The following is a 25425-nucleotide window of genomic DNA, read 5'->3' on the forward strand; positions in this document are numbered from 1 at the left end:
GCAAAATTGATGGAAAAAATAATCATAATAACAATTTCTGCTGCCGCAATTAACTAATTGTGAAATGGGTAAATTAGAGCATGGTTTCTCAACCACTGGGTCATTATCTGCTGGGTTGCGAGATCTTTTCTGTCATGAGTACAAATGACCATTTAGAAGGATAGAACTGCACATTCTATCAGTAACAGTGGCCTCTATTGTCGAAAAGTGTTAATATATCCTGGTTTACATAAACAACCGTAAGGCTGCATTTCTCTGATGTTAATTATTAGCTGTCCAATCACAATAATTCATAAATTCTACGATTTTTTTTTTTTTTTTTTTGACAAGTTCTCTTCACTTGTTGTTGCATGCACTAGCTCCATTAACTTGCAAATGTGAATGCAATCCAATTTCTGTACATCAACATTTCAAAGCAGCAGTTTTAGGGTTGCCACCCATCCCATAAATATAGGATTGTCCTTTGTTAAACATACAATTATGCGTCCTGTATCTAACCAATATGTCACGCAATTTGTCCTCTCACTGATTCTTGAGATTAGGGACAAAACTTGTCTTCCATACAAAAGTCATCTTTATTTTAAAAAGCAAGAAATTCATAACAATAAAATAATGGAAAAGTTCAATCTAAAGGAAAAGAGTATACGCAGGGCATTTTTACTTATATTTAATTTTTTTAAATTTTACAATTTTTTTTTTTTTACTTAACCTGTCCTCAGCAAGAGATCACAATGTTAAACTGCTAAACAAAGTGTTTAAAAATGCAACAAATTCATAAATATAAATATAAAGTGAAATGTAGGGATCTGTAAGATATCAAACAATACATTAAGAAAACTTTGAATGATATTTTCCTTAAAAACTGCCTATGAAATTTGTGTCCTCGCTTTGAGTCAACTCTATCAGATTTTTTTAAAATCCTGAATAAATCAGAAAATGTCCTGATCAGCTATAACTCAGAGTACCCCTTTACCACTTCCTGCTCATGATGGATGCAACAGTAGGACACATGGTCTGGTATGTTTGATATTTTTCATATTTCAGTCTCTGCAGTCACAGATTCAACTTGTCAACTCCGTCATTCTTATTATAATTTCCATTAAAATTGTGGGATCAATTTTGCCATTTTATTTTAGTTTATAGAGGCATCTTCAACTGACTGAAAAAAAATGGCTCCAGTGTACAAAACATGGTTAAAATGGAAAAATATTCAATTTTGCCAACTCCGTCAGAATTTCAGAATAGTATCAAAACTAAATATCATTTTTTTTCATGTATTTTATCACTTAACTCCTTTAATGAACAACAATATTAGATAATTAAAGACTTTACACTTGTTGGATGAATCATATTAAAATAGCACACTTTTTGGTGTGTCTGACGGAGTTGACACAAATGACAATAAGATGCAAGTTATGAAGTCATGTTTTTATAAAAACATGTTCCCTTACATCTTTCGTTAGCTGAGACCTATGTCTACAAATATATCCATTTCAAATAAATTTAGCATTAAAAAATAAAAACTCTGTTAAGATTTTAAACATGTTTTGTCCCTTATCTCAAGAATCAGTGCCCTATTTAAGCTGGTCTGATGGCCTCACTGCAAAATCAATCAAGATCATTAATTTAACCTTGATATTCGGTGGAAATTGTGCCCACGGTGGGTAAGGGACCATCTGAAAAGTCCTCACATTGTGCAAAAAATGTGCTAAAACTGTGGAGGGTGTGGTAAGGGACATTCTGAAAACTTCAGCCAGCAGTACCAAAGCTACAAATATTGGGCTATAGATATTAGGCCACTATATAATAAACATATAAACATAACTAGATTAAGTACCTATTCATTTATTCTGCCATTTTTAAATGGCATTTTGGTGCAAATGTATGAATGGTAGCAATACGGATACAAGATAGAAAGTCGTGGCATTTGTGAATAGTATATGCTGTAGATTTACTGGAAGGTAATCAGACAATTTCACTACAATGTAACATGTTTGATTGTGAAAGTGTCTAGAAGAGTAAAGACACTGTGCTGTAGTACTGCATAAAGCGATAATGGCAAACAAACACATACGCTCACACACAAGCACTGAAGGGATGGGAATTCAAGGCAAAATGAGTGCTCTGTGCTGTGCTTGTGCTGCTGATTTTAATTCCCAGGAAAGTGATTTCCTGTTTTATAAAACTATTTCATCATCTGTATGAGAGAGCAAGATCTCCTACCACACGGGTACAGACTTGCTGCATTTCTGCTAATCTCCCTCACTGGCTCACTCTCTCTATCCCAAACCGGACCTGTGATGCCCATTTAATTAAAACCCTGAGGATCAACATATGATGAGAGGAGGGTGTGTGTGTGTTTGTATTGTGACATCATCTGTTCTAGCTAACAAAAAGTGGATGGTGACCATGGCTGTCAGGCTCCGAAAAAAGACAAAAAGTACAAGCTAATATTGTGTGAGAAACAGACCGAAATTTAGGTTGTCACAACAACATTACAGTGAGTATATTAGGCAAAATAATTATCCGATATTTGGCCGTTTTGAGATTATAATACAATTGTGCCTGATTGGCCGATTAAAAAAAGAGCTCATTCGATCTTGTGGCAATTCCAAAATCTACTGACAGCCTTGTGAATGTTTAATGAACATTTTTCAGAGTAAAATAAGAGTTCATTTAAATCCAGCAACTCTGTGTATAATTGTGGGCCTCGTTCTTGAAACATTCATTTATACAGTACTTTGCCAACGATTTAGGCCATTGTGGAACATGTTCTATATAGCGTGGATGTTTCTATTTATTTTAATTTTTTTATAATGCCAAGAATATTTTTTATATAGCAATTAACTTCATTTACTTTTTGAATGGAGTTAAATGGAGAACATTCATGTTGCATGTTTTAATATCAAAGCAATTCCTCTAGCAACAGCAGCGAATGCAGGGCAGACATGTAGAGTCACAAGAGTGGGAAAGATTGAGACAAATGCTTCACAGCAATTATTCTAAATCTTATTCTCTTGTCTCTACATTACTGGTGCACATTCACTCTGATAAGTCATTATACTGCTCTTTTATTTTGTTCTCTCTGAACTGCAAACTACAGAGTGAAGTAAGATGAAAGATCACAGACCCTTGAGAAAGTGAGAGAGAGAACATTTGAGAATGTTTTGGAGGTGGAGCGCCTCACTTCCACCCAGAGCATTGTACAGCATTTCTTCCATTTCGAGAGCTGATTTTTAGAGAGCTGATGTCCCTATCTCTGCTCTCAGATGGAGGGGAGGTAAAAATAAAACTTGTAAGGAGAAAAAAAAGGAGTTTTAACTCAAGCTGTCAATCGGGTAGCGCCATCATGGAGCGAGCGTCTCAAGAGAGCTGAGAAATCTCATTACTCGCTCTCTCTGTCTCAGTCTTTCTCTTCGACACACACACACACACACACACACACACACACACACACACACACACACACACACACACACACACACACTCTCTACAGGCTCTGACAAGTGTGTTAGAAGTGGCTTGAAGCTAAAGTGTACGAGATAAATCTGTATATTCCCCTTAATAGGGGAATCTCAGGAAAACATGTCCTGGTTCATCCCCATAAAATAATGTATATTTTCTATAATGAAAAAAGCAGCCTATTTTAAGGACTTATTTTTTATTTTTTTTTTTTTTTTTGCAATGTTGCATTTTTATGACAATTAAGCATCCCCCACCACCCCCCACAAATTCTCATTATCATAATGTGTTCAGGCACTTTACTTACTATATACGAATTAATTACATGGTGTCCCGATTAATTAATCGCGATTAAACGCATTTAAACGCATATACAAATATTTACTAAGAAAGCTCCTCATATAAAAATAATTAAATAATGATGACATGATTATACATAGTTAACTTTAAATATTTAAAAATTATATATATATATATATATATATATATATATATATATATATATATATATATATAAAAGATATTCAGATAATTAAAATGCTTTACATTCTTGTGGCAGAAGAGTTAATCATTGATAAGACAATACAAAAAGCAGCTTTACAATACAATGTAATGTTTACTACCATATTATTGATAATAAGTCAATCATTGGCACACAGTTCACAGCAATCCATTACACAAGTGAATTTATCAATCAGTTGGAGATTTATTATGAGGGCTTGTTTAAGACCCCATCAATCTACACCTGCGTCAAACATGCTTGTGTAGCGTCTCAGGTGTGTTGCGTCATAAACATAACACTTTTAGGTCACTGTGTCAAGTTAAATATAGTTTAATACTCAATCTTTAAACACATCTTGAGATCCCTTAGTTCAAATTGGCGCTCCATCAAGTGTTTTTAATGCAAGAACGTGAATAAATGTTTGAAATGAGTTTTGTACACAAAAATATAATTGTGTCACCATAGTAATTTATTTAATTACAAAATAAAAATTTTATACAAAAATTAGTTTTTGAAATTGATGACTTGGACCAAATAATGAAGAAAAGCAGCTAATAAGTGCCCAACATAGATGGGAACTCCTTCAATACTGTTTAAAAAGCATCTCAGGGTGATTCCTCAAGAAGTTGGTTGAGAAAATATCAAGAGTTCATGTCTGCAAATTCTAGGCAAAGGGTGACTAAAATATAACACAGTTTTGATTTATTTTGGATTTTGTTTAGTCACAACATAATTCCCATAGTTCCATTTATGTTATTCCATAGTTTTGTTGACATTATTAGAATTTTTTCACATTTTAGAATAATAGTAAAGAATGAGTAAGTGTTTAAAAACATTTGACCGGTTGTGTATAAATATTTTTTTTTTACTTTCATGTCATTTTCAGGTTAAATGTAACATGGACATGTTAGGGTAAGATTCACCCTAATACTAACACACAGGTACATACACTTTTTACTATAAAGGTGCACAGGTACAACATGCATCTGCAGGCACATACACTTACATACAAAAAACAGCAATGCAACTACATAAACTTGGAGAGAGACATACGCAAATCAAACAAGATGGACATCTAGAGTAACCACAGCAAAAACCACAGCACTGAAAACAACCTTATGAAACTAAACTTAAAAAGCAAGGCCAAAACGCAACAGTGTATGCGGGTTTCTAGGCGGCAGCATGTGACCACCCAACTGTCATATCCGTTTTCATTAAATCGTGACATTCAGAAAGGCCACAAATTCCTCTGTGTGAGGTGAGGTCGAAGACCCGGCCGAAAACAAACAACAACGCAACACAATTTACCAACACTCATCTAAACAGGCTCATTTCTTTCCCTTTGGAAACAGACATGGCTTACAGGATAAAAAAAAAAAAAAAAAAAAAACTATATATGGACATATTCCATGTAGAATGAGACATTAAAACGATTCCTAAAGTGAATAATGGACCATATGTGGCCGGTTTGTAAATTTGTCCAGTGCCATGTCCACTTAAGAAAACACTGTTTCTGTTTTGTTCTACTTCTGTTTTTCTAATTGAATACAGTGTTTTTTTTCTTTCACTACAAATCAGCAAAATCTGAATTCCAGAATATATTTGTTTTTGGTTTGTCCCCATTTTGCTGTAGTAACAACATGCACTTGACCTGGCATGAACAAAACCTGACGATTCATGCTATCCCGCACGATTTGATAAATGTTCAAAAGAGCATCTAGTGTTTCAATAGAAGCATGGAGATCTGGACAAATAATTTGATCATTGGTCAACATCACAAATTGCCTTATTACTGTAGATAAGGTGACCAAGAAATAGTGCAGAATCTTAAATATTTCATGTTAAATTTGTATCATAATGCTTCATTGTTCCATTTTTTTTCTCTTCTAAATCCTAAAACCTGGTTTATTTCCAGGTAAAATAAGATATTGAAACCCAGACTTTTAAATGGAACTGTATATGTAAATCTGTTTCGCTAAGAATTGATAATTACAGGCTTTGTAGTCTTGAGAAAAGAGCTTAAATCTATTATCGTGTCACCGATTTCTGATTGGTTAATAGATGGTCTTAAAATCCCTGTATACGTGTTAAAAACAGCATGTCTGCAAGGGTTAACGGACGTCTGAAAGTTTGTGGAGAATGCTGACATGCTTGCACAATCTCAAACTCGCACACACAGGCACATAGTTAGAGCCAGGTATTAGACAGCTGTCAGAACCCTCTGATTTGGTGTCAGAGCTTTGACGTTTTGACAGGCACTGGATGGACTGCTAAACTCTGAGAGTCACACGACAGCATTCTACAGGGCAATCACAATGCAAGGACCCGTCAGAGGTCTGTTATTAATGTGTCTGTGTCATTGTCACCATGAGAGCCGTCTGCTAATAGCAGACTGGTTGTGCAGTGGGCGCAGGGGTCCTTTTTGGTATGACCTATCTGGCCAGGCATGGTTATGGCAATGCCTGACAGTTATAACAGTGTCGAAGGGGTACTTAATGTGGTGTTGAAAGTTCTGCAGAAAAGTGAGTGACTGTGGAATAATTCTGCTTAAAAAGTTGTATCTTAATAAAAAGTTGTTAGAACTTTAAAAATAAAATAGAATAATCTGCACATAGTCGTGATATTGGCCGCCAATTCCATTAGAAACAATACAGCATTGTTAATGCTATGATGGTCTGATATGCATTAAACTGCATAACACACACATATTGAGTAACATCATTTATTTAAGGTAGACTTAACTATGTTCAAGCAATCAATTTGGATATTGAATTATTACATTCTAACATTTTTCTTATGTCTATCCTGTATCTTGGCCAAATTTGGACTAAAGAAGGTACCTGAGAAGGCTAGTCAAAATAAGGTATTTTTAGAAACAGCCTTCATATCAGAAGCTCATTTATAATGCCTTAAAATGCTGCCTACAAAAACAGCATTGAAAAAGAAAGTGAGTAGAGAGACAGAGAGAAATGGAGTTCTAGGGATGGCACGAGTACTCGAGGACTTGGGTACTCGGACATGGCAGCAATGATCGATCATGAAAACGATGATCGATAGTGATCACGCATGATGTGAATTTTCACTTAATTCTAAATCCAATGGCAATTACCTGACAACTAAACACAAACATGTCAAATTCATTTACATTTTGAGATTGATTACATTGTGACTTTGAGGGGTACATTGATTATTAGAGACTTCTCATGGCAAACTATCGTTACAATAATCACGGATATTAAAAAGCAATGGTTATGGCATCTCCTGTTATTTGAAAATATACTGTTCAGACAGTCACTAAAAAAGCTGGTGCGCACTTAATAAGATTACTACGGTAACCTGAATGAAGAACAGACAGACGTGCTTTGTGCACATTCTTTCAGAGTTGGGCATTATATTTTGATTATGCAATCTTTTGTAAATTTTTTAACATACTATTTTATAACAGCCTTTAATAATAAATAGACGATACACTGGAACAACAAGACACAATCCAGCAGCCATAGAGGTTTGTCAGACATGTTATTATATATACAGTTATGAACATCTAATTGCCCCTTGTGTACTCAACGATTAATCAGTCCGAGTACTCAAGACAAAATTACCAAAATACCCATCCCTACAGGGTTCCCAAACTTATTCACCAATAAATTTCCATTACTTTTCCATAAACTTTCCATTTGTTCCTTCATTACAGCATAACGATTTTAAAAAATAATTTTAACTTTCAATAAGTGAATAAGTTTGACCAGTTTATTGAAAGGAAGTGACTCAAAAAACTATATGCTCTCAAATCAAAATTAGTATGGTTGGCAAGCAAGTGTTATTCTACATTAGCAAGATCTAGTCGATTAAATATTTTAAATCTGAGCTAAACAAGAAATATGTCAATTCAATTTGGAAACTATTTGTGTGTGTGTGTGGGCATGTATATGTGGTTTATGAGGAAATTTTTTAGGTTACAAACTGGTAATTACAAGTGTATTATGCTATAAATGTGGTTTATGAGGACATTTAAAATGTCCCCATAATTCAAATCACTTAAAAACATACTAAACTATGTTTTTTGAAAATCTAAAAATGCAGAATGTGTTTTGTGAGGGTTAGGTTCAAGGGTAGGGTTAGGGGATGGAATCTATAGTTCGTACAGTATAAAAATCATTATGTCTATGGAGAGTCCTCATAAGGATAGCCGTACCAACATGTGTGTGAGCGTGCGTGCCTGTGTGTGTGTGTGTGTGGGTGTGTGCGTGTGGGTCCTATTACTGATTTTTGAGATAAGGGACACAACTTGCCCTGCATACAAAAGTCATCTTTAATAAAAATCAAGAAATTCATCAAATTCATTAATTCAACCCTTATATTTTTAAATAATTTAATTAGAATTAAAAAAAAGCATTTTCTATACTTTTCATACTATTTCATAATAGTATGAAAACAGAAAAAAAACATTTAATGTATTTTATCACTTAACTTCTTTACTGGACACCATTATTAGATAATTAAAGACTTTTCACTATTGTTGAATGAATAAAATTAAAATGGCATGCTTTTTAGAGTGTCTGACACAGATGACTTGACACAAATCACATAACGATGCAAGTTATAAAGTGAATAAATGTCAATTTTCAGAAAGTATTTTTATAAAAACCTGTTCCCTTACATGGTTCATTAGCTAAGACCTTTGTCTAAAAATATATAAATTTGAAAGAAATCTTGCAGTGTTTACCATTAATTGACTAGACTATGGCAGCCCGCCACAGTCTAATTTGCCCCACCACGGTCTCGTAATGAACAGAAAACATTTTTACACTACTCATCTAAAATATTTTTGCACTTCTCAGTCTCATAATAACATCAAATAAAATGTTGTGTTTTGCGCTCTCTCTCGTGCACCAGTCAGTTCAGTCAGCTCCTCCCCCGCTGCTGTACACTCACGCGCTCACACACACTCGCAGATATCTGCACTGGAGTATTCCTGGATCCGTCTAATGTTATTTGGTTGAGGAGGATGACACATTTTTGAGGTAAGTAACGTTAACCAGCCCTCTATATTGCGAGTAAATCACTTGAATATGCGAGGAAATTTTGCATTATGCGACCAAAAAACTTCTGTTATTAGCAATTGGCAACAAGTAAATATTAACATTTCACTCGCCAGTGATAGAGTTGTGTAGTTTTGAAGCACCGAGTCCCTTTTACTAAATAAAAAGCAGTTGATTAAGAAGCTGGATTCAGCCTCGTCTTTCCCTGCATGATGTCTCATGCGCGCAGGAAAAAACACTTGAGTCTCATTCAATTGAACTCCGAGCATCTCAGGGAACCGTACCGCGGATGTCATGTGAAGATGAACCACTTCTCAAGCGCTCCGATGTGCACGCCGTCTACACAGACTTGCGCCAAACTCCCGCAAAAACATAAACAAGGTATAAACGTATACATTTTGTGAACGCAAAACACTCCATTTTCACTTAACAGCCATGTAATGTAAAATATCTGTTGTCATTGTGGGTTTATTCACACAGTAACAGGCAATGAGACATGATTAATGTAAATTAAAGTTAGCATTACTAGGTTAATTGGCTTAACGTTACACTTCTTACAGCTTCACTAGCTAGCTATCATTAGCAGTCTGAGGTAACGTTAAAAGATTAAAAGCTGAAACTGGCATCACTAGCTTGTACCCTGCTTTTTAGAATGGTTAGAGCATGAAATTGTTAAAGCTACAGTAGGTAATATTTATTCATTAAAAAAAAATTCTATATAAACATGGTGTCTAAGTTAAATGAGGCCCTGTGAGAAATTAGTTAGCACCAGAGACTCAGTGAAAGGCAGGCCTTGGCTCTGTTTGTGAATAGCTGTCAAGTAACCCTGGCTGGGGGTGAAGAGCATCATGTATATGGGGAAGAATTGGGGCGCTGTTTCTCACAATTCAATTTATTTCAAAGTTGCCTACTGCAGCTTTAAGAGCACAAACTTTTAACGGAGGAGCATGCCCCCAGACCCCCCTTAGAGGGTCGAAGTTCCACCTCCCATAGTCTCAGAAAATCCTGTGGGAAACACTGTATTGAATTAAAAAATAACAGCTCAGATTTTAAACATGTTTTGTCCCTTATCTCAAGAATCAGATCTATACGATTGTATTATTTCCATGACTTGGCCTGATACCAGGCCTGGTGATGACTTTAATTTGGAGTTTTAAAATTCTCTGATATTTGCAGGTTTTCCATGACCGTGCAAGCCCCAGAGAGAGAGAGAGAGAGAGAGAGAGAGAGAGAGAGAGAGAGAGAGAGAGCGAGAGAGAGAGAAAGAGAAGACAAGAGTACTGTACCTCCATGGTTTGAGACTGATGCATGGCTTTGATTGCATTCTGTGCCATAGCCCTGGTAGAAAACGTGACAAACGCACATCCTGCAGGAGGGAGGGGAGGGAAAGGCAGGAACATGGGAGGGAGGAGAGGGGAGGAAGGAGGAGGAGAGACGAGAGAAAAACAAAACAAGACAAAAGGGTTGGACAGGTTGTTATAAAGCCAAAAAACAAAGATTGTACAAATAACACAGCAGACAACGGTGCTCTACAGTTGCTAGAATACAACAATCAACATCCAACATCTCAAAGTACACAAAGTGTCAGTAATTGAATCAGTTTTGTAGTTTAGTTTGGTCTAGTAGATTGGAAACCATGAGGTTAGAGTATGCGGCTAGTCTCATTACAAACAAACATACAGTAGAGTTCAGTGTTTCCTACAGCATTACAAAAATGATCTTTGACCCGATTTATGAGCTTCACATGACAATGTAGCTGAAGATACACATTAATAAAAGAGTTGTTTCTCGATATATTGTATTTTCATAATAAAATATGTTAAATCAAACTGGTCATGAGTTGTATAGATCAAAATGATGTAGACTTTATACATCAAATTGGTCAAAAAGATTCACAATTTAACGTTTCACGCATGAAATTTTAGACGAAATTCGTCTAAAAGTTTACCAAATAGTGTGTCTGACTCGCTGAATGGTTCATTGTATTTTAATTAAAACAAATATTCAAATATGCTACAGTTGATTTAGCTGGTCATGAATTGAATTTAAGCCTACAAACTTTATGAATCAAACTGATAACTAACAAACTCGCGATTTAATGATTTATGCAGAATTTAATGGAAAATGTATCTGACTTGCATGCAGGAAGTTTACGTAAATGACAATGTAGTTAACGACTACAGCGAAAGAGCTTTGTAGCAATAAATGGTTTTTATTAATCATAATAAAAAATAAAACAAAAACCTTAAAATATGTTACAAAACAATTGTTTTCTTCATTGGCTTCCAGGCTGCATATACAGAATTCTGTAGGAAACACCCCAGCCCTAACCGATGTCATTAATATTTGTCTGCGTATAAATATGGGAACAATCTACCCGCAACAACCCCTGGCCCTTCTTTTTAAACAACTGTAATCAAGACAAACTATCCCTGTAGGGCAGCGAGTGTTTCGGGATAGCTTGCAATGGCATCTGGGAAACAAATCTTGGATTCGAAGAAGTGCAAGTGGAGTCAAAAGAACAGGCCATATGGAGGCATGCTGGGGGAAAACGCAGCGCTGTTTGAAGATCTCTCCTCTACTGTGCAGTCCAGCACATTTCTGCATATGGGGGACACACATGCTCACATGCACCGGCAACCTAGTTAATGGGTTATCTATTTTTACACATCTACATTAGTAAGAGAAAGGAATGGCGAAATAAAGTGGCGTTCATTATTCTATCGTCACTTCAGGGAAGCAATATTTCTGCCCTGTAGTACAGTGTTACGACCACATGGCTGCACTCTATATCTGCTGGCATTGTCTACCTCTCCAGAGTACCTACTCTTTCTTCTCTCTCTCTTTCTCTCTCGCTCATTAGCATCTTTCTGCTCACTATCACTCCGTTACAACCTCCTATCTGTCTTCTGAGCACGTGAATCTGGCCCCAGCGAACCAGAGAGCCACCACAAGTGAACTCTGTATGAAAGGCTGTTTATTTTTAGCATTGTTTAATTAGCCTAATCATTAAAGCAGTTTTGGACATTCAAAGGGTGATATTTGCCAGGACTGGCAGGGTGTGAAACTCTAGAGATAGCATCTCGCTGGGAAATGCGGAAACCTTTCTTTTTCAGCTTTTAAGGCCTTGTTTGCACTGACCTGTGACTGTGAACGTACCACGATCTGTCAAGATTAGATGACAAATTAATGCAGAGATCAAATGAAACAATTGCAGAGGAAAGTGGATGTTTATTGTTATACCTCGGCTATATGGAAAACTTGATTCTGATTGGTTATTCACAACATTCTGTAGCTAAAATTTTTTCGTGGAATGACTGCTAAACTTAAATTGATTGCTGGTCAATTGGTCAATTGTGGCATTCTGCTATAAAACATTTTTGTATAATGACCTAAAAACTGTACAATTTACAGCTTTCATAAGATATTGATTTCCTCCATACAGTATCTGTGGTAGTTTAATATCTCTTAAATCACTTCTCAGTCTCTTTCTTCTCACATAATCCCACAAATTGTTTATCTGTTCGGTATGCAGGAGTGTAAAAAGTAGGGTAATGTAAAGTCACTATTATACAATAAATCCCTTCAGGGTGATACAAGACCCATGACCCCTGATTTTGATCATACTATTTCTGAAGAAAGATAAACATACATGATTATAAAAGCCAAACTATTGAATGCCATGGATCAATATATACTGAATAATCAATTATATTGTAGAGGGAGTCAAAATGAGAATCACCTAGGATTTCAGAGCACAACTACAGGTAAATATCAGTTGACTTCAGCTCCCCAATGAGTAATTTTTTATTTATTTTTCCAAGCTTGTAGTGATTATACATTTAGAGTTATTAAAGATACCTTAATATCCTTTTAGATTCTGGTTTAGAACAATTTTTTATTTTGGTATATTCATTTTCAAGGCTCTATATGGTTCTATCCAAGACCCATGGGCTCTCAACGTGGCTCTGTGCGTAAATTGTTACATTTGACTCATTTTCAATGGTCGAAAACCATATGTGTGTCGCATTGTATGAAGCTAGTTGTTTCTTGTCCAACAAAACAAAGGTCTGAAGTACAAATAATATTGAAACAAGAGATGTAACTTTATTTATTCCCATAAAAACCATGTCAAAATCTTGATTTACAAAGGGTCTAAAAATGCACTATTATTAAAAGTAGCTCTCCAGTTATTGCGAAACCTACAGTATCTCGAGTTTCTGGATTTCAGAAATGCACATCTGCAAAGCTCTGGAACGCATCATTAGGAGACCAAGCACCAAAGGAGCTGAATTTTCTTATATTGTTTCTGCCCTAAAAGTGTCTGGATATCAGAGACTGAAAATCAAAGAGATCCTAAACTTGGTGGGATAGCCCCAAATTAGCACCACTACTCAGGCAAACAAACACATCCATCTGACACTAGTTGGCGCTATAATTAGGCACATCTCATAGGCAAAACATGCCATTTTAGCCTGCCTCTACAATATGATTTCTATTGAATATTGATCCATAGCCTTTAATCATTTTAACTTTCATCATCATTTAGGTACTTATTTCAAATATCAAAAACAAAATGTTGAGCCTAGGATCTGCTTGAGTTAGCATGGAATGACCCAGTTGTGTTTTATTTTGCAATAATGACTAAAAGAATGCACATTATACTTACATAGCTCACAGCTGTACTTAATACAATGCTAAATAAGATATAAACACCTGGCAGGCTACCACAGTGTCATCGAAATAAAATAACCGATGGAGAAAGAACGAGATAGAGGGATAACAAGCACGAGAGATGGGTATTTGGACGAAAGTGGGGTAGCTCCCAGGGAGCTGTGCTCGCATGTGGCCTGATCTATATTTTATTAATAGTGAAGTTCATTGATGATTGAGACCTCTTTAATAGCGCCGAGAGAGAGAGTATGCTGTTACAGTCATCCCAACACCTTATACCGCACAGCTCCTTTACATACATTTACACATCTATTTATGCATTCCATCCTTTTTTTAATGGGAGGGGGAGGTAGTTCCTCTCAGAGAAGCATTTCAAATATATCTTTAACCACGAGCTCTGGGAATAAAGTTAATCTCCTGTGGAATTAAAATATTCATGAGGACAGGAGGAAAAGAGAGAGAATGACAACTTTGAAGAGGTAACAGGAACGGGCTGAGGATAGAGGGATGACTATAGGAGTGGATGTGCAAGATAAATGAGTGATAAAAGACGGTTGGTGACTAGGGGCCTGCATGTGAAAGCACAGCATTGTGGGAAGTTAGGGGTGCGGTGTAATTCCCTGCAGGTTACATCAAGCAGGAGACATATTCACACATACACCGATCAGCCACAACAATAACACCATCTGCCTAATATTGTGTTGGTCCCCCTCTTGCTGCCAAAAGAGCACCAACCCGCATCTCATAATGGCATTCTGACATGATATTCTTCTCACTATTATTGTACAGAGCAGTTATCTGAGTTACCGTATACTTTATTAGTTCGAGTCAGTCTGGCCATTCTGTGTTGACCTCTCTCATCAATAAGACATTTCCATCCACAGAACTTCTGCTCACTGGATGTTTTTTGTTTTCTGCACCATTCTGAGTAAATTCTAGAGACTTTTGTGTGTGAAAATCCCAGAAATACTCAAACCAGCTCATATGGCACCAACAATCATCCATGTGATTATCTAATCAGCCAGTCGTGTGGCAGCAGTACATAAAATCATCCAGATACGGGTCAGGAGCTTCAGTTAATGTTCACATCAACCATCAGAATGGTTTGAGTATTTCTGTAACTGCTGATCTGCTGGGATTTTCACACACAACAGTCTCTAGAATTTACTCAGAATGGTGCCAAAAACAAAAAACATCCAGTGAGGGGCAGTTCTGTGGATGGAAATGTCTTGTTGATGAGAGAGGTCAACAGAGAATGGCCAGACTGACTCCAACTGATAAAGTCTATGGTAACTCAGATAATGTTAGGCCACCTCCACACAAATAGTTTTTGTTACTTTTGGTTTACTAAAGTCACTGAGTGCGTTTACATGCACATTACACCGATTATGCTTAATAAGCCAGCAACATGTGTGGTCATGTACACACATTAAACGGCTTTCCTTTATCGATTTGTGGTCATAAACAGCTTAAGAATATACAGATCGACTTGGGTAGATTTTTGCTCATTACCCAGATTTCAGGTTGCACATAAACACCTTCACAGACGTTCCTACCGGCTTATCCAATGTCCAGTGTTGTGCAAATGCATCTTCAGGGTTAGACGTCAAAAGCAGAGAATAACATTTTCAAATCTAAAGTTAAAGTGGTTGTCTTGCTTTGTTCAGATTTTTTTAAATAAGCTGATTTGTGGGAGTTCTCATTGGTGCATTGGTGTGCATTTAAACAGGCTCATAGTTTTCCGAAGTAAGGCCTCTGTACTGGTATATCTACCTAGCAAAAAATGGACCCCCTGTTATTCATGAAGTTGTATACTTTCGATGTCCCTTGCATCTTCATTTGTTAAATATTTAGGGTAATTTGATGTCCACCAAACACAATAAACGTTTTTTCCTCCGGTTTTCCATTATGTGAAAATACATATACACAATTGTGCATTGGTCTTACCTCGGCTGAGTCCATCTGGTCCCCTAAGAATGCGACATTCCTCAATCTGTCCGAATGGAGAGAACATGATTCGAATGTCGTTCTCATTACATTTCTTCGACACCATGCCGATGAACAGCTTTCTGTCCTCCACCGCTAAATAAGAGGAAGGGTTGAGAAAACAAGTGGATGAACTATGTGGGCCAAATGAGTGGGACAAGACTACATAACATCTCTCAGTCTGCCCCACTGGTTTCAATGGCCTGACCGCTCTTTTTGCATCTAATTTGTTTGTGTGTGTGTGTGTGTGTGTGTGTGTGTGTGTGTGAGAGAGAAATGCTGCCTCAAGTCTTTTTGTGAATTTCCTATTTATGAACTTGGAAATCATCATTACGATGCGCATTCATGCGATTTTGGTCGGGGAAACAATGGAAGCGCTGGGCTATTTCATCTATCTTTCTCCCTTTTTCATTTAGTTACTGACAAATACAGGAAGCTTTTTTAGCATTAGTGCAACATAATGAGGAGCAAAGTGTGTGATGCTTTATGTGTGCATATTATCATTCTCGTGCTGCCACACAGAATGATGGAAATGTAGTTTTTCCACATAAGCCTGTTGCCTCATAAACGGACTAAATAAGCCATTTTTTCTGCTAAGCTTTACCACTATTATTCATCAAAAGCAAGCAAAATGCTAAATGCTTCTACTGTGATACTTCAAGTGGTGCGCCCCCCAACTCAAGGCTCTTCTTATGCAGCCATCTCGTAATTACAATCACTCCAACTTGACTTAAAGCAGTAAGAGAGGGACTTCAGTTTGACCTGAAATTTGATCAGCATGATATGAGGAAGACTAAACAAGAAGCAAATACATTTATAAGAGCAGTGAAGTCATATTTTTAGTTGAAGGTTTGCACTGAGAGGGTGTGTTTGTAAGAGAGAGAGAGAGAGAGAGAGAGAGAGAGAGATAGAGAGAGAGGAAGGGAGGTAACTGTAATCCAATTTTGTAATGAAGAACGTGTCAGCTCTTACCACCGGGCGACCGATAAGCCAGCCGCAGCACTCTGGGAAATCGATAGCTCACTTGTTTATTTTGCTGTTTGAATTGTTTGTGCATTTAACAGCGACAGGATGAGCCAGTGATAAGTGCTGTTACAAAGGCTTCACTTCTCTCTCACACACGCAGTGTTGTACCAGTAGAAGATTAACCGTGCACACACAATTTGATGGGTGACAGCATTCACTAATGAGTGAAACTAACACATTACTGCTGTGCTTACACTGAGCATCTCAAATATATTTATGAGAATGACATCATCTCTGTGAGACTTATGACAGTAGGAGCACACCTATAACGTCACTGTCACTCAGGAGAGACAGAAAGACAAGGAGGCAGGGATTCAGAGAGTAGGCTAGTCTTTTCCACCGGCCATTTGTCAAAGCAGCTGCGTCATTCTGTGAATTTGTCCAGGGCTAGAAAAATGGGCTCCACGCTGGCCCATTGAAGTCAACATGAAATGGCATTTACGACCAATTTTACTTCCGTATTGTGATTTATTTCTTAACAAAACAGGATAAACAAGACAAAAAACAAGAACGGCGCTCTAATTTGGACTTCTGATTGATTGATCTCACTGAGAATTGTCATTTGAAGTCAATACCAAAATAGCGGCTACATTGTTTCAAAGTTAAAATTAGACTTTTAAATATTTTCACTACACTGGAAGATGTAAGAACATGGAAGAAATGGTTGTGCATCAATTATTGCCTACGTTTTCAACCATTGTGCTGGCTAAAACAATTCAATAAAGCAGCCTGGTTCTGAAAGTAAAAATCCCATACATTTTCTCCATACTCAAAATGATTTTTATTGATAACTTATAAACCTTTAAAAGACAGACATACCGTGAGCTCTGAGGTTGTTAATTGATGGTATATGCTTCTGCTGAAGCCATCGGTCTACATTATATCATCTTCATTTTTACAAAAACATGTTTAGTAGTGGAATTCCTGACGATCCACCAGAGAATCGCTGCTAACAATGCACACCAAAAGAGCTCTGCAGCGACCGATTTTTATAATATTCCATAGTTTTTAATTAAATTAAGTCATTTGCATTGCTTTATGGGACATTAAGTACGCAGTCCTGTACTTATTATGTACATACATGTTGTTGCATTGTAATTACATTTTAAGTACTTGCATTTAATTACATTTGTAGTTGTTAACTTTACCCCTAACCCAACCCTTGCCCCAAAACCTTCCTATAACCCCTAATTCTAACCCTCACCTTACATGTGCCTCAAAAATGTGGGAATTTTGCAGAACAACATGTAGTTACACAGTAAATACATAGTCTTGTATGTATTTAATGTTAGTACATAGTAGTTAAGGCCACCTAATATAAAAGTATGAGAGTCTATTTTTTTTTGGCTTCAAATCAAAGCTTTTTATGTTGTGTTTTACTTTGGAGCTAGTTGTTTTGTTTTATTACTTATAAGTCCTTTTAATGGATTTTATGAAATGAACAAATCCATGTCATCACTCAATAAATATGATATTGTATTGCATATATTATATCTGGTCACATGTTTATTGTTTAATTTGCACCATTTATTAAAAAACAAGTTTTTAAATTATTTTGTTGAACATATGCTAAAAACCGGTACTGTCTCTTTAAGAAAACCGGCATTTCTGTAAAGAGAGTCTGTATAGGAGCGCGTATTAACAAGAAATTACTAAAATTGCTTTATCTCTTACGTGCTGTTTGTGTTTAGAATTAAATGTTTCTTTTTTTGTTGTTTTTGATCAACAACTGACTGTACAGAAAGGATATTAAAGGTGCACTCGGTAATTCTAATCCAATACGCTTTTTGTCCACACAACACTACTCCAGCCAATTAGCAACAGCGGGTGGTTCTTGCGCGTGCACAGGGTGGGTGGTGGGGGTAGAGCGAGAGGGAAATTCATAAGAAGAGCAAAGGCAAATCTGACTGAAGCAAACCTTGTAAACTCTAAGGTGGACAAATGGCTGAAAAACAGACCAAGAGAAAAAGGTCAGATGAATATAAACATAATATAATAATATGTTTAATATAACACATAATATACATAAGTCGAGGGCTAGGAGCCGAGGCTTTTCAGCAGTGGAGAGACCTCCGAGTAAAAGGCTTGAAGATGGATGCAGATGTTGCTCTTTGTCTTCTTGACAGCTGGCAAACATAAATTTATCTAAGTTTCACAGAACCCATATGCTGTTGTTGTGATGTTAAATTTAGTAGCAGGAGAGTTGTTAGTGTCTGGAGCTGGTGTGCTTATAACCGCCTCGCGTGCATGAATTTGGGAGGCGGAGCTTCCAAAGGAGCACTGAAGGGAGGGGTGTGTTTGTTTTGGCAGTTGAGTTTGAATATCAACAGTTTCTCAGGAATCGCTGAGTGCACCTTTAAAAGAGACATTATTCAATGACAAATAGATTGAGTGGATCTCTTCTTTGGACACACATTACACGGAACATGGGGTTGACTCGTTGTGGCAATGTGTTTCACTGTCCCTTCTGCATTTCGTAGCCCCGTTACGTGGTCGGCCCACCAGGAAAAGTCCCGGTTCTCCTGATTGCCAGCTTGAGTGTTGCCACCACTAACTTCGACTGGAAAAAGGCAAAAGAGCTCTCAAGTCAGTGTAAACATGGGCCAATTTTGAGAGAGGTTTGCAGATAACCTGGTTAACCACGAGCTCCACCACCTTTCGGTGGACTTCCTAACCACATCTATAAAAATCGTTTTGTGAGCAATATGATTTTATACGAGTGTGTACGCGTGTGAGTCACTGCCAGGGCAAACACTTAAACTGTTCTTGACCGTGATCCTCCTGGGTTTCAATAATTCAGCCATCTCTCAGTCCCTCACATACACATGCACACAGATCCACTAAGAGACGAACCCATAGAACAAACGTACAGTCGGATGAACCGAGAAAAATAAGAGACGCATACAAACACTCACCATTTGATTTCTCACTGTCTGCGGGCTTCATCTGTATGGGGTGGTGCATCTGAAACACAGGACATACACACACGGGTTACATTTACACACAAACACTTCACAACAGAGTACGGCACATGTACTACAGCACGCTCATTAACACTCACACTAGCACAGAGAAACAATCAACCTCGACTATGATGTTCTACATTATCTCTGTAATCTAGTTAATGTCTCGGCATTTTTTTTTCAGCATCTATTCTATATCTCGGTAGACTAACGGAATGAAGACGTATGCATGTGTTTGGGGTTTGATGAAGGTAATTTGTCAGCACTTCCCAGATTAAACATTTATAGTGTCCCTTCTTTCTCTCACACACACTTGTTTTTATTCTCTCTGTGTCTTGACATCCATTGATTTGTTTTTTTTATTAATAAGAGGATGTGCACACAGGATGTGATCTCATATTATGTCTGTACACATTCTATTTTTTATTTTTTTTTAAACAGTGTTAAACATTAAATGCAACAATAATTTTGTTCAAACAGCAGTATGCTACAATATTGTCACTGGGCCTAATTATAAATGTATTATACATATTTAATTACATGAGTGATATTAAGGTGTTATCTTAGAAATAGAAACATTTTATATTTTACATTTTAATCCAACGATGCGTACTGTCCACACAAACTGATTACAACTTTTCTATTTCAGTTTATTTATTTTTATATGAAAGTCACATTAAAACTCACTTGGAAACTTTTTAACAGACTTTCATAATTTGTTTTTGGTACTTTTAAAACGATTTTTCCTTTTTTTTTTAACCTTGTCCCAGACCCAGACTTTCAATATTAAACTATAAAAATTAATTACAAAATTACAAATTGTTATATGTTTAGAGCTATGACAATCTAAACAAAGAGAGCAATAAACAAACCATTTAAATATTTATTGTGTGAAAATAATTCATATTCATTTTTCAAAAATGTATTAACAATTTTACCCCTAATATATATATATATATATATATATATATATATATATATATATATATATATATATATATATATATATATGTTAACAAAGTTGCCAAAAGTGTCGAAAGGGACAAGTGATGTTTAAAAAAAAAATAATAATAATTTCAAAGTAAATATCACTTATGAGAAGAATATTATAATTTGGCCTTATTTCCCAAATTATGCAAAACGTGTGAAAATTGTGTTATTTTGTGAATTTAGGCTACATTAAATATTAGCTATGAAAGTCTAAGCAAGAAAAAGGAGTCATTTTGTTTTCAGATGTTAAAAAAGTAATTTCCCAACAGAATTCCATGAAACAATACAGAAAATGATGTGTGCAGGGAATTCTCATGACTTTCAAAAAAAAAAAAAATAAATTTCAGAAATCCTGTGATGCATGTGTATTACACTGTTGAACATTCATTGCTAATAGACTAATTAAATACACTAGTGAGAAGGTGAAACATCTTTAGTCGAGACATTACTTTCTAGCAATGTATACTTACAAACATGGCCAGTGGGCATTACATATTATATTGTAATAAATTACATTTGAACACAATTCAGGTTTTAAATGGTTTGCACATAAATAACATTAAATCAGAAATATGTGTATCCCAAATAACGTACTTAAAAGTTATTAACTGAATTACTAGTCAGAAACTGTAATCTGATTACAAGAATTTAAACTGTAAAGCCCAAAGTATGCTTCGATTTTGACGCAAAGGCTCAGAATCTGTACAGTCGAACGCATGGCTGTCAAAGTATACTTCATCTGACTGTGTGCACATACACAGGACATTGACAAGCGTGCTACGACTGCTATGAGATGCCAGAATATTTCTCATAAGGACCCATAAAGGTGTCTCTATATTCCTTCAAACTGGAGTTAGACCAACGCGGGGAACTCCTGACGCATGCACATTCCGGTTCAAAAAATCGGGCTGCGTTCAGTGCACGAACACCCTGCTGATGACGAGATTTGTGTCACGCGTAAGCGTCCGCGTCTGACTGAAGTATACTTTGGGCTTTATGTGTTATAGTGTATTGTTCTTGTATTATACTTTCAACTTTAAAAGTAATCAGATTAAAGTAGCATATTACTTTGTAATCGGATTATACCCATCAATTGTGGCGACAAAGCCTAAAAACACATCTCATTACCGATGTGTTCAGATTCATTGAATTACGCTCCATCTTGCTGTTTTTGAAAGCAAGAACCCGTCCTTTGTGTACACTCCCTCAAACTCTACTTTCATTCATGCTTTGATTTTATCGCTTTTTCTTTTTGCTCCTCTTGTAACACTTTCAGCTTTGTGGAGTTCTCTGCAGCTGTGTGTGTGTGGATCAACAGTTTAAATGCGGCTTTGATCTACTGCCAGTCCTGAGTCAGTCTAACACACACACACACACACACACACACACACAGCTCTGTATGACATCTGTCTACTCTTGAATGTCAGCTCATACTGTATGTGGTATGCATTTTCTCTCCGTGCAGTGTGTGTCCTCACATATGTCTGTGTGTGCTCTTTCTCTCGTCGATAAAGGCCATGACACTAATTACAGGGATCATGCTCTCCAACACTGATACCGATTTCTCATGAAATATACTGTACATGCTTGCTCTCACAAATTACACGCATGCACTCACACACAAACACACGCGCACACACACGCACATACACTTAAATGCAGTCATAGCGTCTGGGGAAGACAAACTGACAGCTCCATAACTCTCTAGTTGGATCAAATTATAAAGGCAGTCAGAAATGACTGAAGATATCATTTACTTCATGTCAGTGCTGACTTTTGACCTACAACACACACACACACACACCTCGCTTTCTTTAACACTGTGTGGACTACTAAGTTTGTTGGGAGATGTTGTTTTGCTGCCATGTCCAGGTATGTGTAGTCCAGTGGTTTGAGGATACAGTGCGTGTTCATGTGAAAGATTGTAAGAATCAGACAGATGTGCACACAGTGGGGATTTTATAATCTGCCACACCCAAACACACACACACACACACTGAAACACGCACAGTGCCAAACATTGAAACACTAGGCAATGAGCAATAATAACAAAAACACACTACACTTCAACTTCCACTAATAGAGTGAATTCTAACACACAAACACACAAAAGACCTTCTTGATACCGATTCAGGCTGTGATTAATAACATCTGTCAGAGTTATCAACTGATAACCCACTTACACACACAGACACTTGTGGAAACATTTTAATCAACTCTCTCAAATAGAGCAGTAAGGAAGAACCTGTGTGTGTGTGTGTGTGTGTGTGTGTGTGTGTGTGTGTGTGTGTGTGTGTGTGTGTGTGTGTGTATGACGTGCAGTGAAGTCTAAGCAGGCATCATTCTGATCTATAACACAAGCCAAGGCTTTACAGTTACTGCTGAATCACGCTAAAGTGGAAGACGTTTACGTCATTGATGCTTTGGTTTACGCCAAAGGACTGAAGCTCACAGAACAGAGCTATAATTGAAGGAATATGTTTCAACTTGTTTTTAAAAACATATTTACAGGAGAACATTTTAGCATTAGGAAGTCCAGTTGATTTCAGTGAATCGGTACAGATTTGTCGCCGATCCGATATCTGGATCAGTGTAGGTTGCGATTCTGATGTTTTTAGACGGATTGGGTCCAACGAGCCCGATCCAAATCTGATACTGTGTGTTAGTCATGTTCGTTACTCTCAAGCTCCAAAAATGACATAATAGTACCATTAAAGTAGTTCATATGACTTGTGCATTTTATTCAAAGCCACTTGAAGACGTGCAACAGGTCTGTGAATCGAAAAAGGCTGTGTTAAATTAGTAAATATACACAGATAGTATGCATGCACGGCGCGTTAGTGGATGGTGCTGCTCTGTTTACACACACACATAGCAAGCGCAGACTGGTGAGGCGGTCGCGGCTATTTTTAGCCCTCATAGCTTGTGGCTATTTTCATATTTGAGCGCTACTCACAAACGACATCTCAGATGTTGATGCTCAATAGTTCGGTTCCCTTATAATATGCATTTAGAACGGCACTGGAGGTGCATTTTACCAGATTTGGAATAAGAAGCAAATTAAAGTCCCCATGAATTCAAAATTGACCATACTTACTTTGTTTGCCTAAATTGATCGTTTTGTGGTGAACAATTCATCCATGCAAGTCAATCCACACCAAAAACATTTTTGGCTTCGTAATCTTTAATCAAAATCTGAAAATTCCCCGCCCCTCTGCATTGGAGGACCTTGCCTGATGACGTAGGTTTGACGGTTTAGGTGTCTCCTTAACATCCATAACCACGCCCCTCCAACTGACAGTAGACAGGCTGCCTGTGTGTTTGCGAGCATTGACAGCATGTGAAAGGAGAGATGGCGAGGAGGTGCATTTTTGGTTGTGACACTCACGGAACACTTTTTACCATTCGAACCCTCCACATGTAACGGCTCAAACATGTAAGGTCTGATTCCCCCCGTGACAAAATGATCCTCCGTGTGCTCCTGATCTTCTTCATCTTCCTCCTCCTCCTGCTGCAGGAAGGGGACTGCTGGCGGTGTTTCAGGCGGCGATTAATCCTCAACAACCGATTGTAAACTTGCGTTAAGATCTGCCTCCATTTCTGAATGAAACGCCTACTTTTTTAGATCCAATCAGGTGCTAGTTGGAAAAAAAAGCCACGCCCACTATTTTGCCTCATTTAGTATTCCGTTTCTCTCGGAAATACGTCACAACACTGGAGAAAAGTCGTTTGCAACTTCCGGTTCACGGGGACTTTAAAGTAGACTGAAGTAGCCCACAAACAGACACCTACAGGACTTCCTGGACTGTTACGATCGTCAAAATAAAAGCACGAGGGTTTTTAAGTTAAAGGTGCACAACTGAAATATATCACTGTTGTATTTTCAAATTCTAAAAGTCAATAATTATAATAATAATAATTATTATTAAATTGACAATGTTACAAAAACTAACTGTGTGAATGAAAAGTGGAGATTTGATAGATATCGGAGATACTGAGATTTCAGATATCAGAATCGGATCAGAAGAGAAAACTGGTACTGGTGCATCCCTAGTTCAGATGGTTTTTTTCAATGAGTGGGCTAAAAAGATTCCCAAATGTATTCATTGAGTTACCACTCAAATCTTAGAAGTCCCTTCACAGCATTTCAGATTTCAGTTATTTATTGAAATAAATCAGACATTACTACAACTTTTATTTCTCATAGGTGACTAATTATTGTAAATAAAATGTCCGCTAATTAAATATGAATGATTGTGTTACACTTTCCTAGTTATTGAGAGTTCTTGAGGGTGCTTAACAAGCAATGTATTAAATGATATTATATGAGCAGTACTGAACTAATGCGCAATCATTTTATTTCAAAGAGAGAGAGAAGAATCACTCACAGCTGGAGAATACTCTTAAGATACTCTTAAAGACATGTCCTACATTAGCTCTCAGTCGTCTTCACAAACACACACACACACACACACACACACACACACACACACACACACACACACACACACACACACACACACACACACACACACACACACACACACACACACACACACACACAGCTCAGAGACAGTCTAATTATGTTGGCAACTGATTTGGTAATTGTACGTGCCATCTTTAGGTCTGCCGTAGGCTAAAGAGTTTGGAATAGGAAAACAACATTACTAACAAAACAAAATGATGACATATATTTAAAAACAATAAGAAGACGAGTGAAAAACAACATTTTAAAGAGTCTCAGCTCTCACACACACATAACACTGGTCTATCTATCTAT

General features: G+C 37.0%; 1 protein-coding gene across 20 annotated transcripts in view; it reads right to left on the bottom strand.

Annotated features, from left to right (window-relative positions):
* Positions 1–25425, bottom strand: part of LOC127638727 (CUGBP Elav-like family member 2) — a 200402-nt gene that overhangs the window by 22299 nt on the left and 152678 nt on the right. For all 20 annotated transcript variants that reach the window (XM_052120385.1, XM_052120398.1, XM_052120400.1 and 17 more), the window contains 3 exons: positions 19608–19656; positions 15628–15762; positions 10293–10372 (listed from right to left, as the gene is read on the bottom strand). In XM_052120385.1, the coding sequence (XP_051976345.1) occupies positions 10293–10372; positions 15628–15762; positions 19608–19656 (264 nt within the window). The remainder of the gene's footprint in view (positions 1–10292; positions 10373–15627; positions 15763–19607; positions 19657–25425) is intronic.

Source organism: Xyrauchen texanus, chromosome 47, assembly GCF_025860055.1.
Source record: "Xyrauchen texanus isolate HMW12.3.18 chromosome 47, RBS_HiC_50CHRs, whole genome shotgun sequence".
Lineage (NCBI taxonomy): Eukaryota > Metazoa > Chordata > Actinopteri > Cypriniformes > Catostomidae > Xyrauchen > Xyrauchen texanus.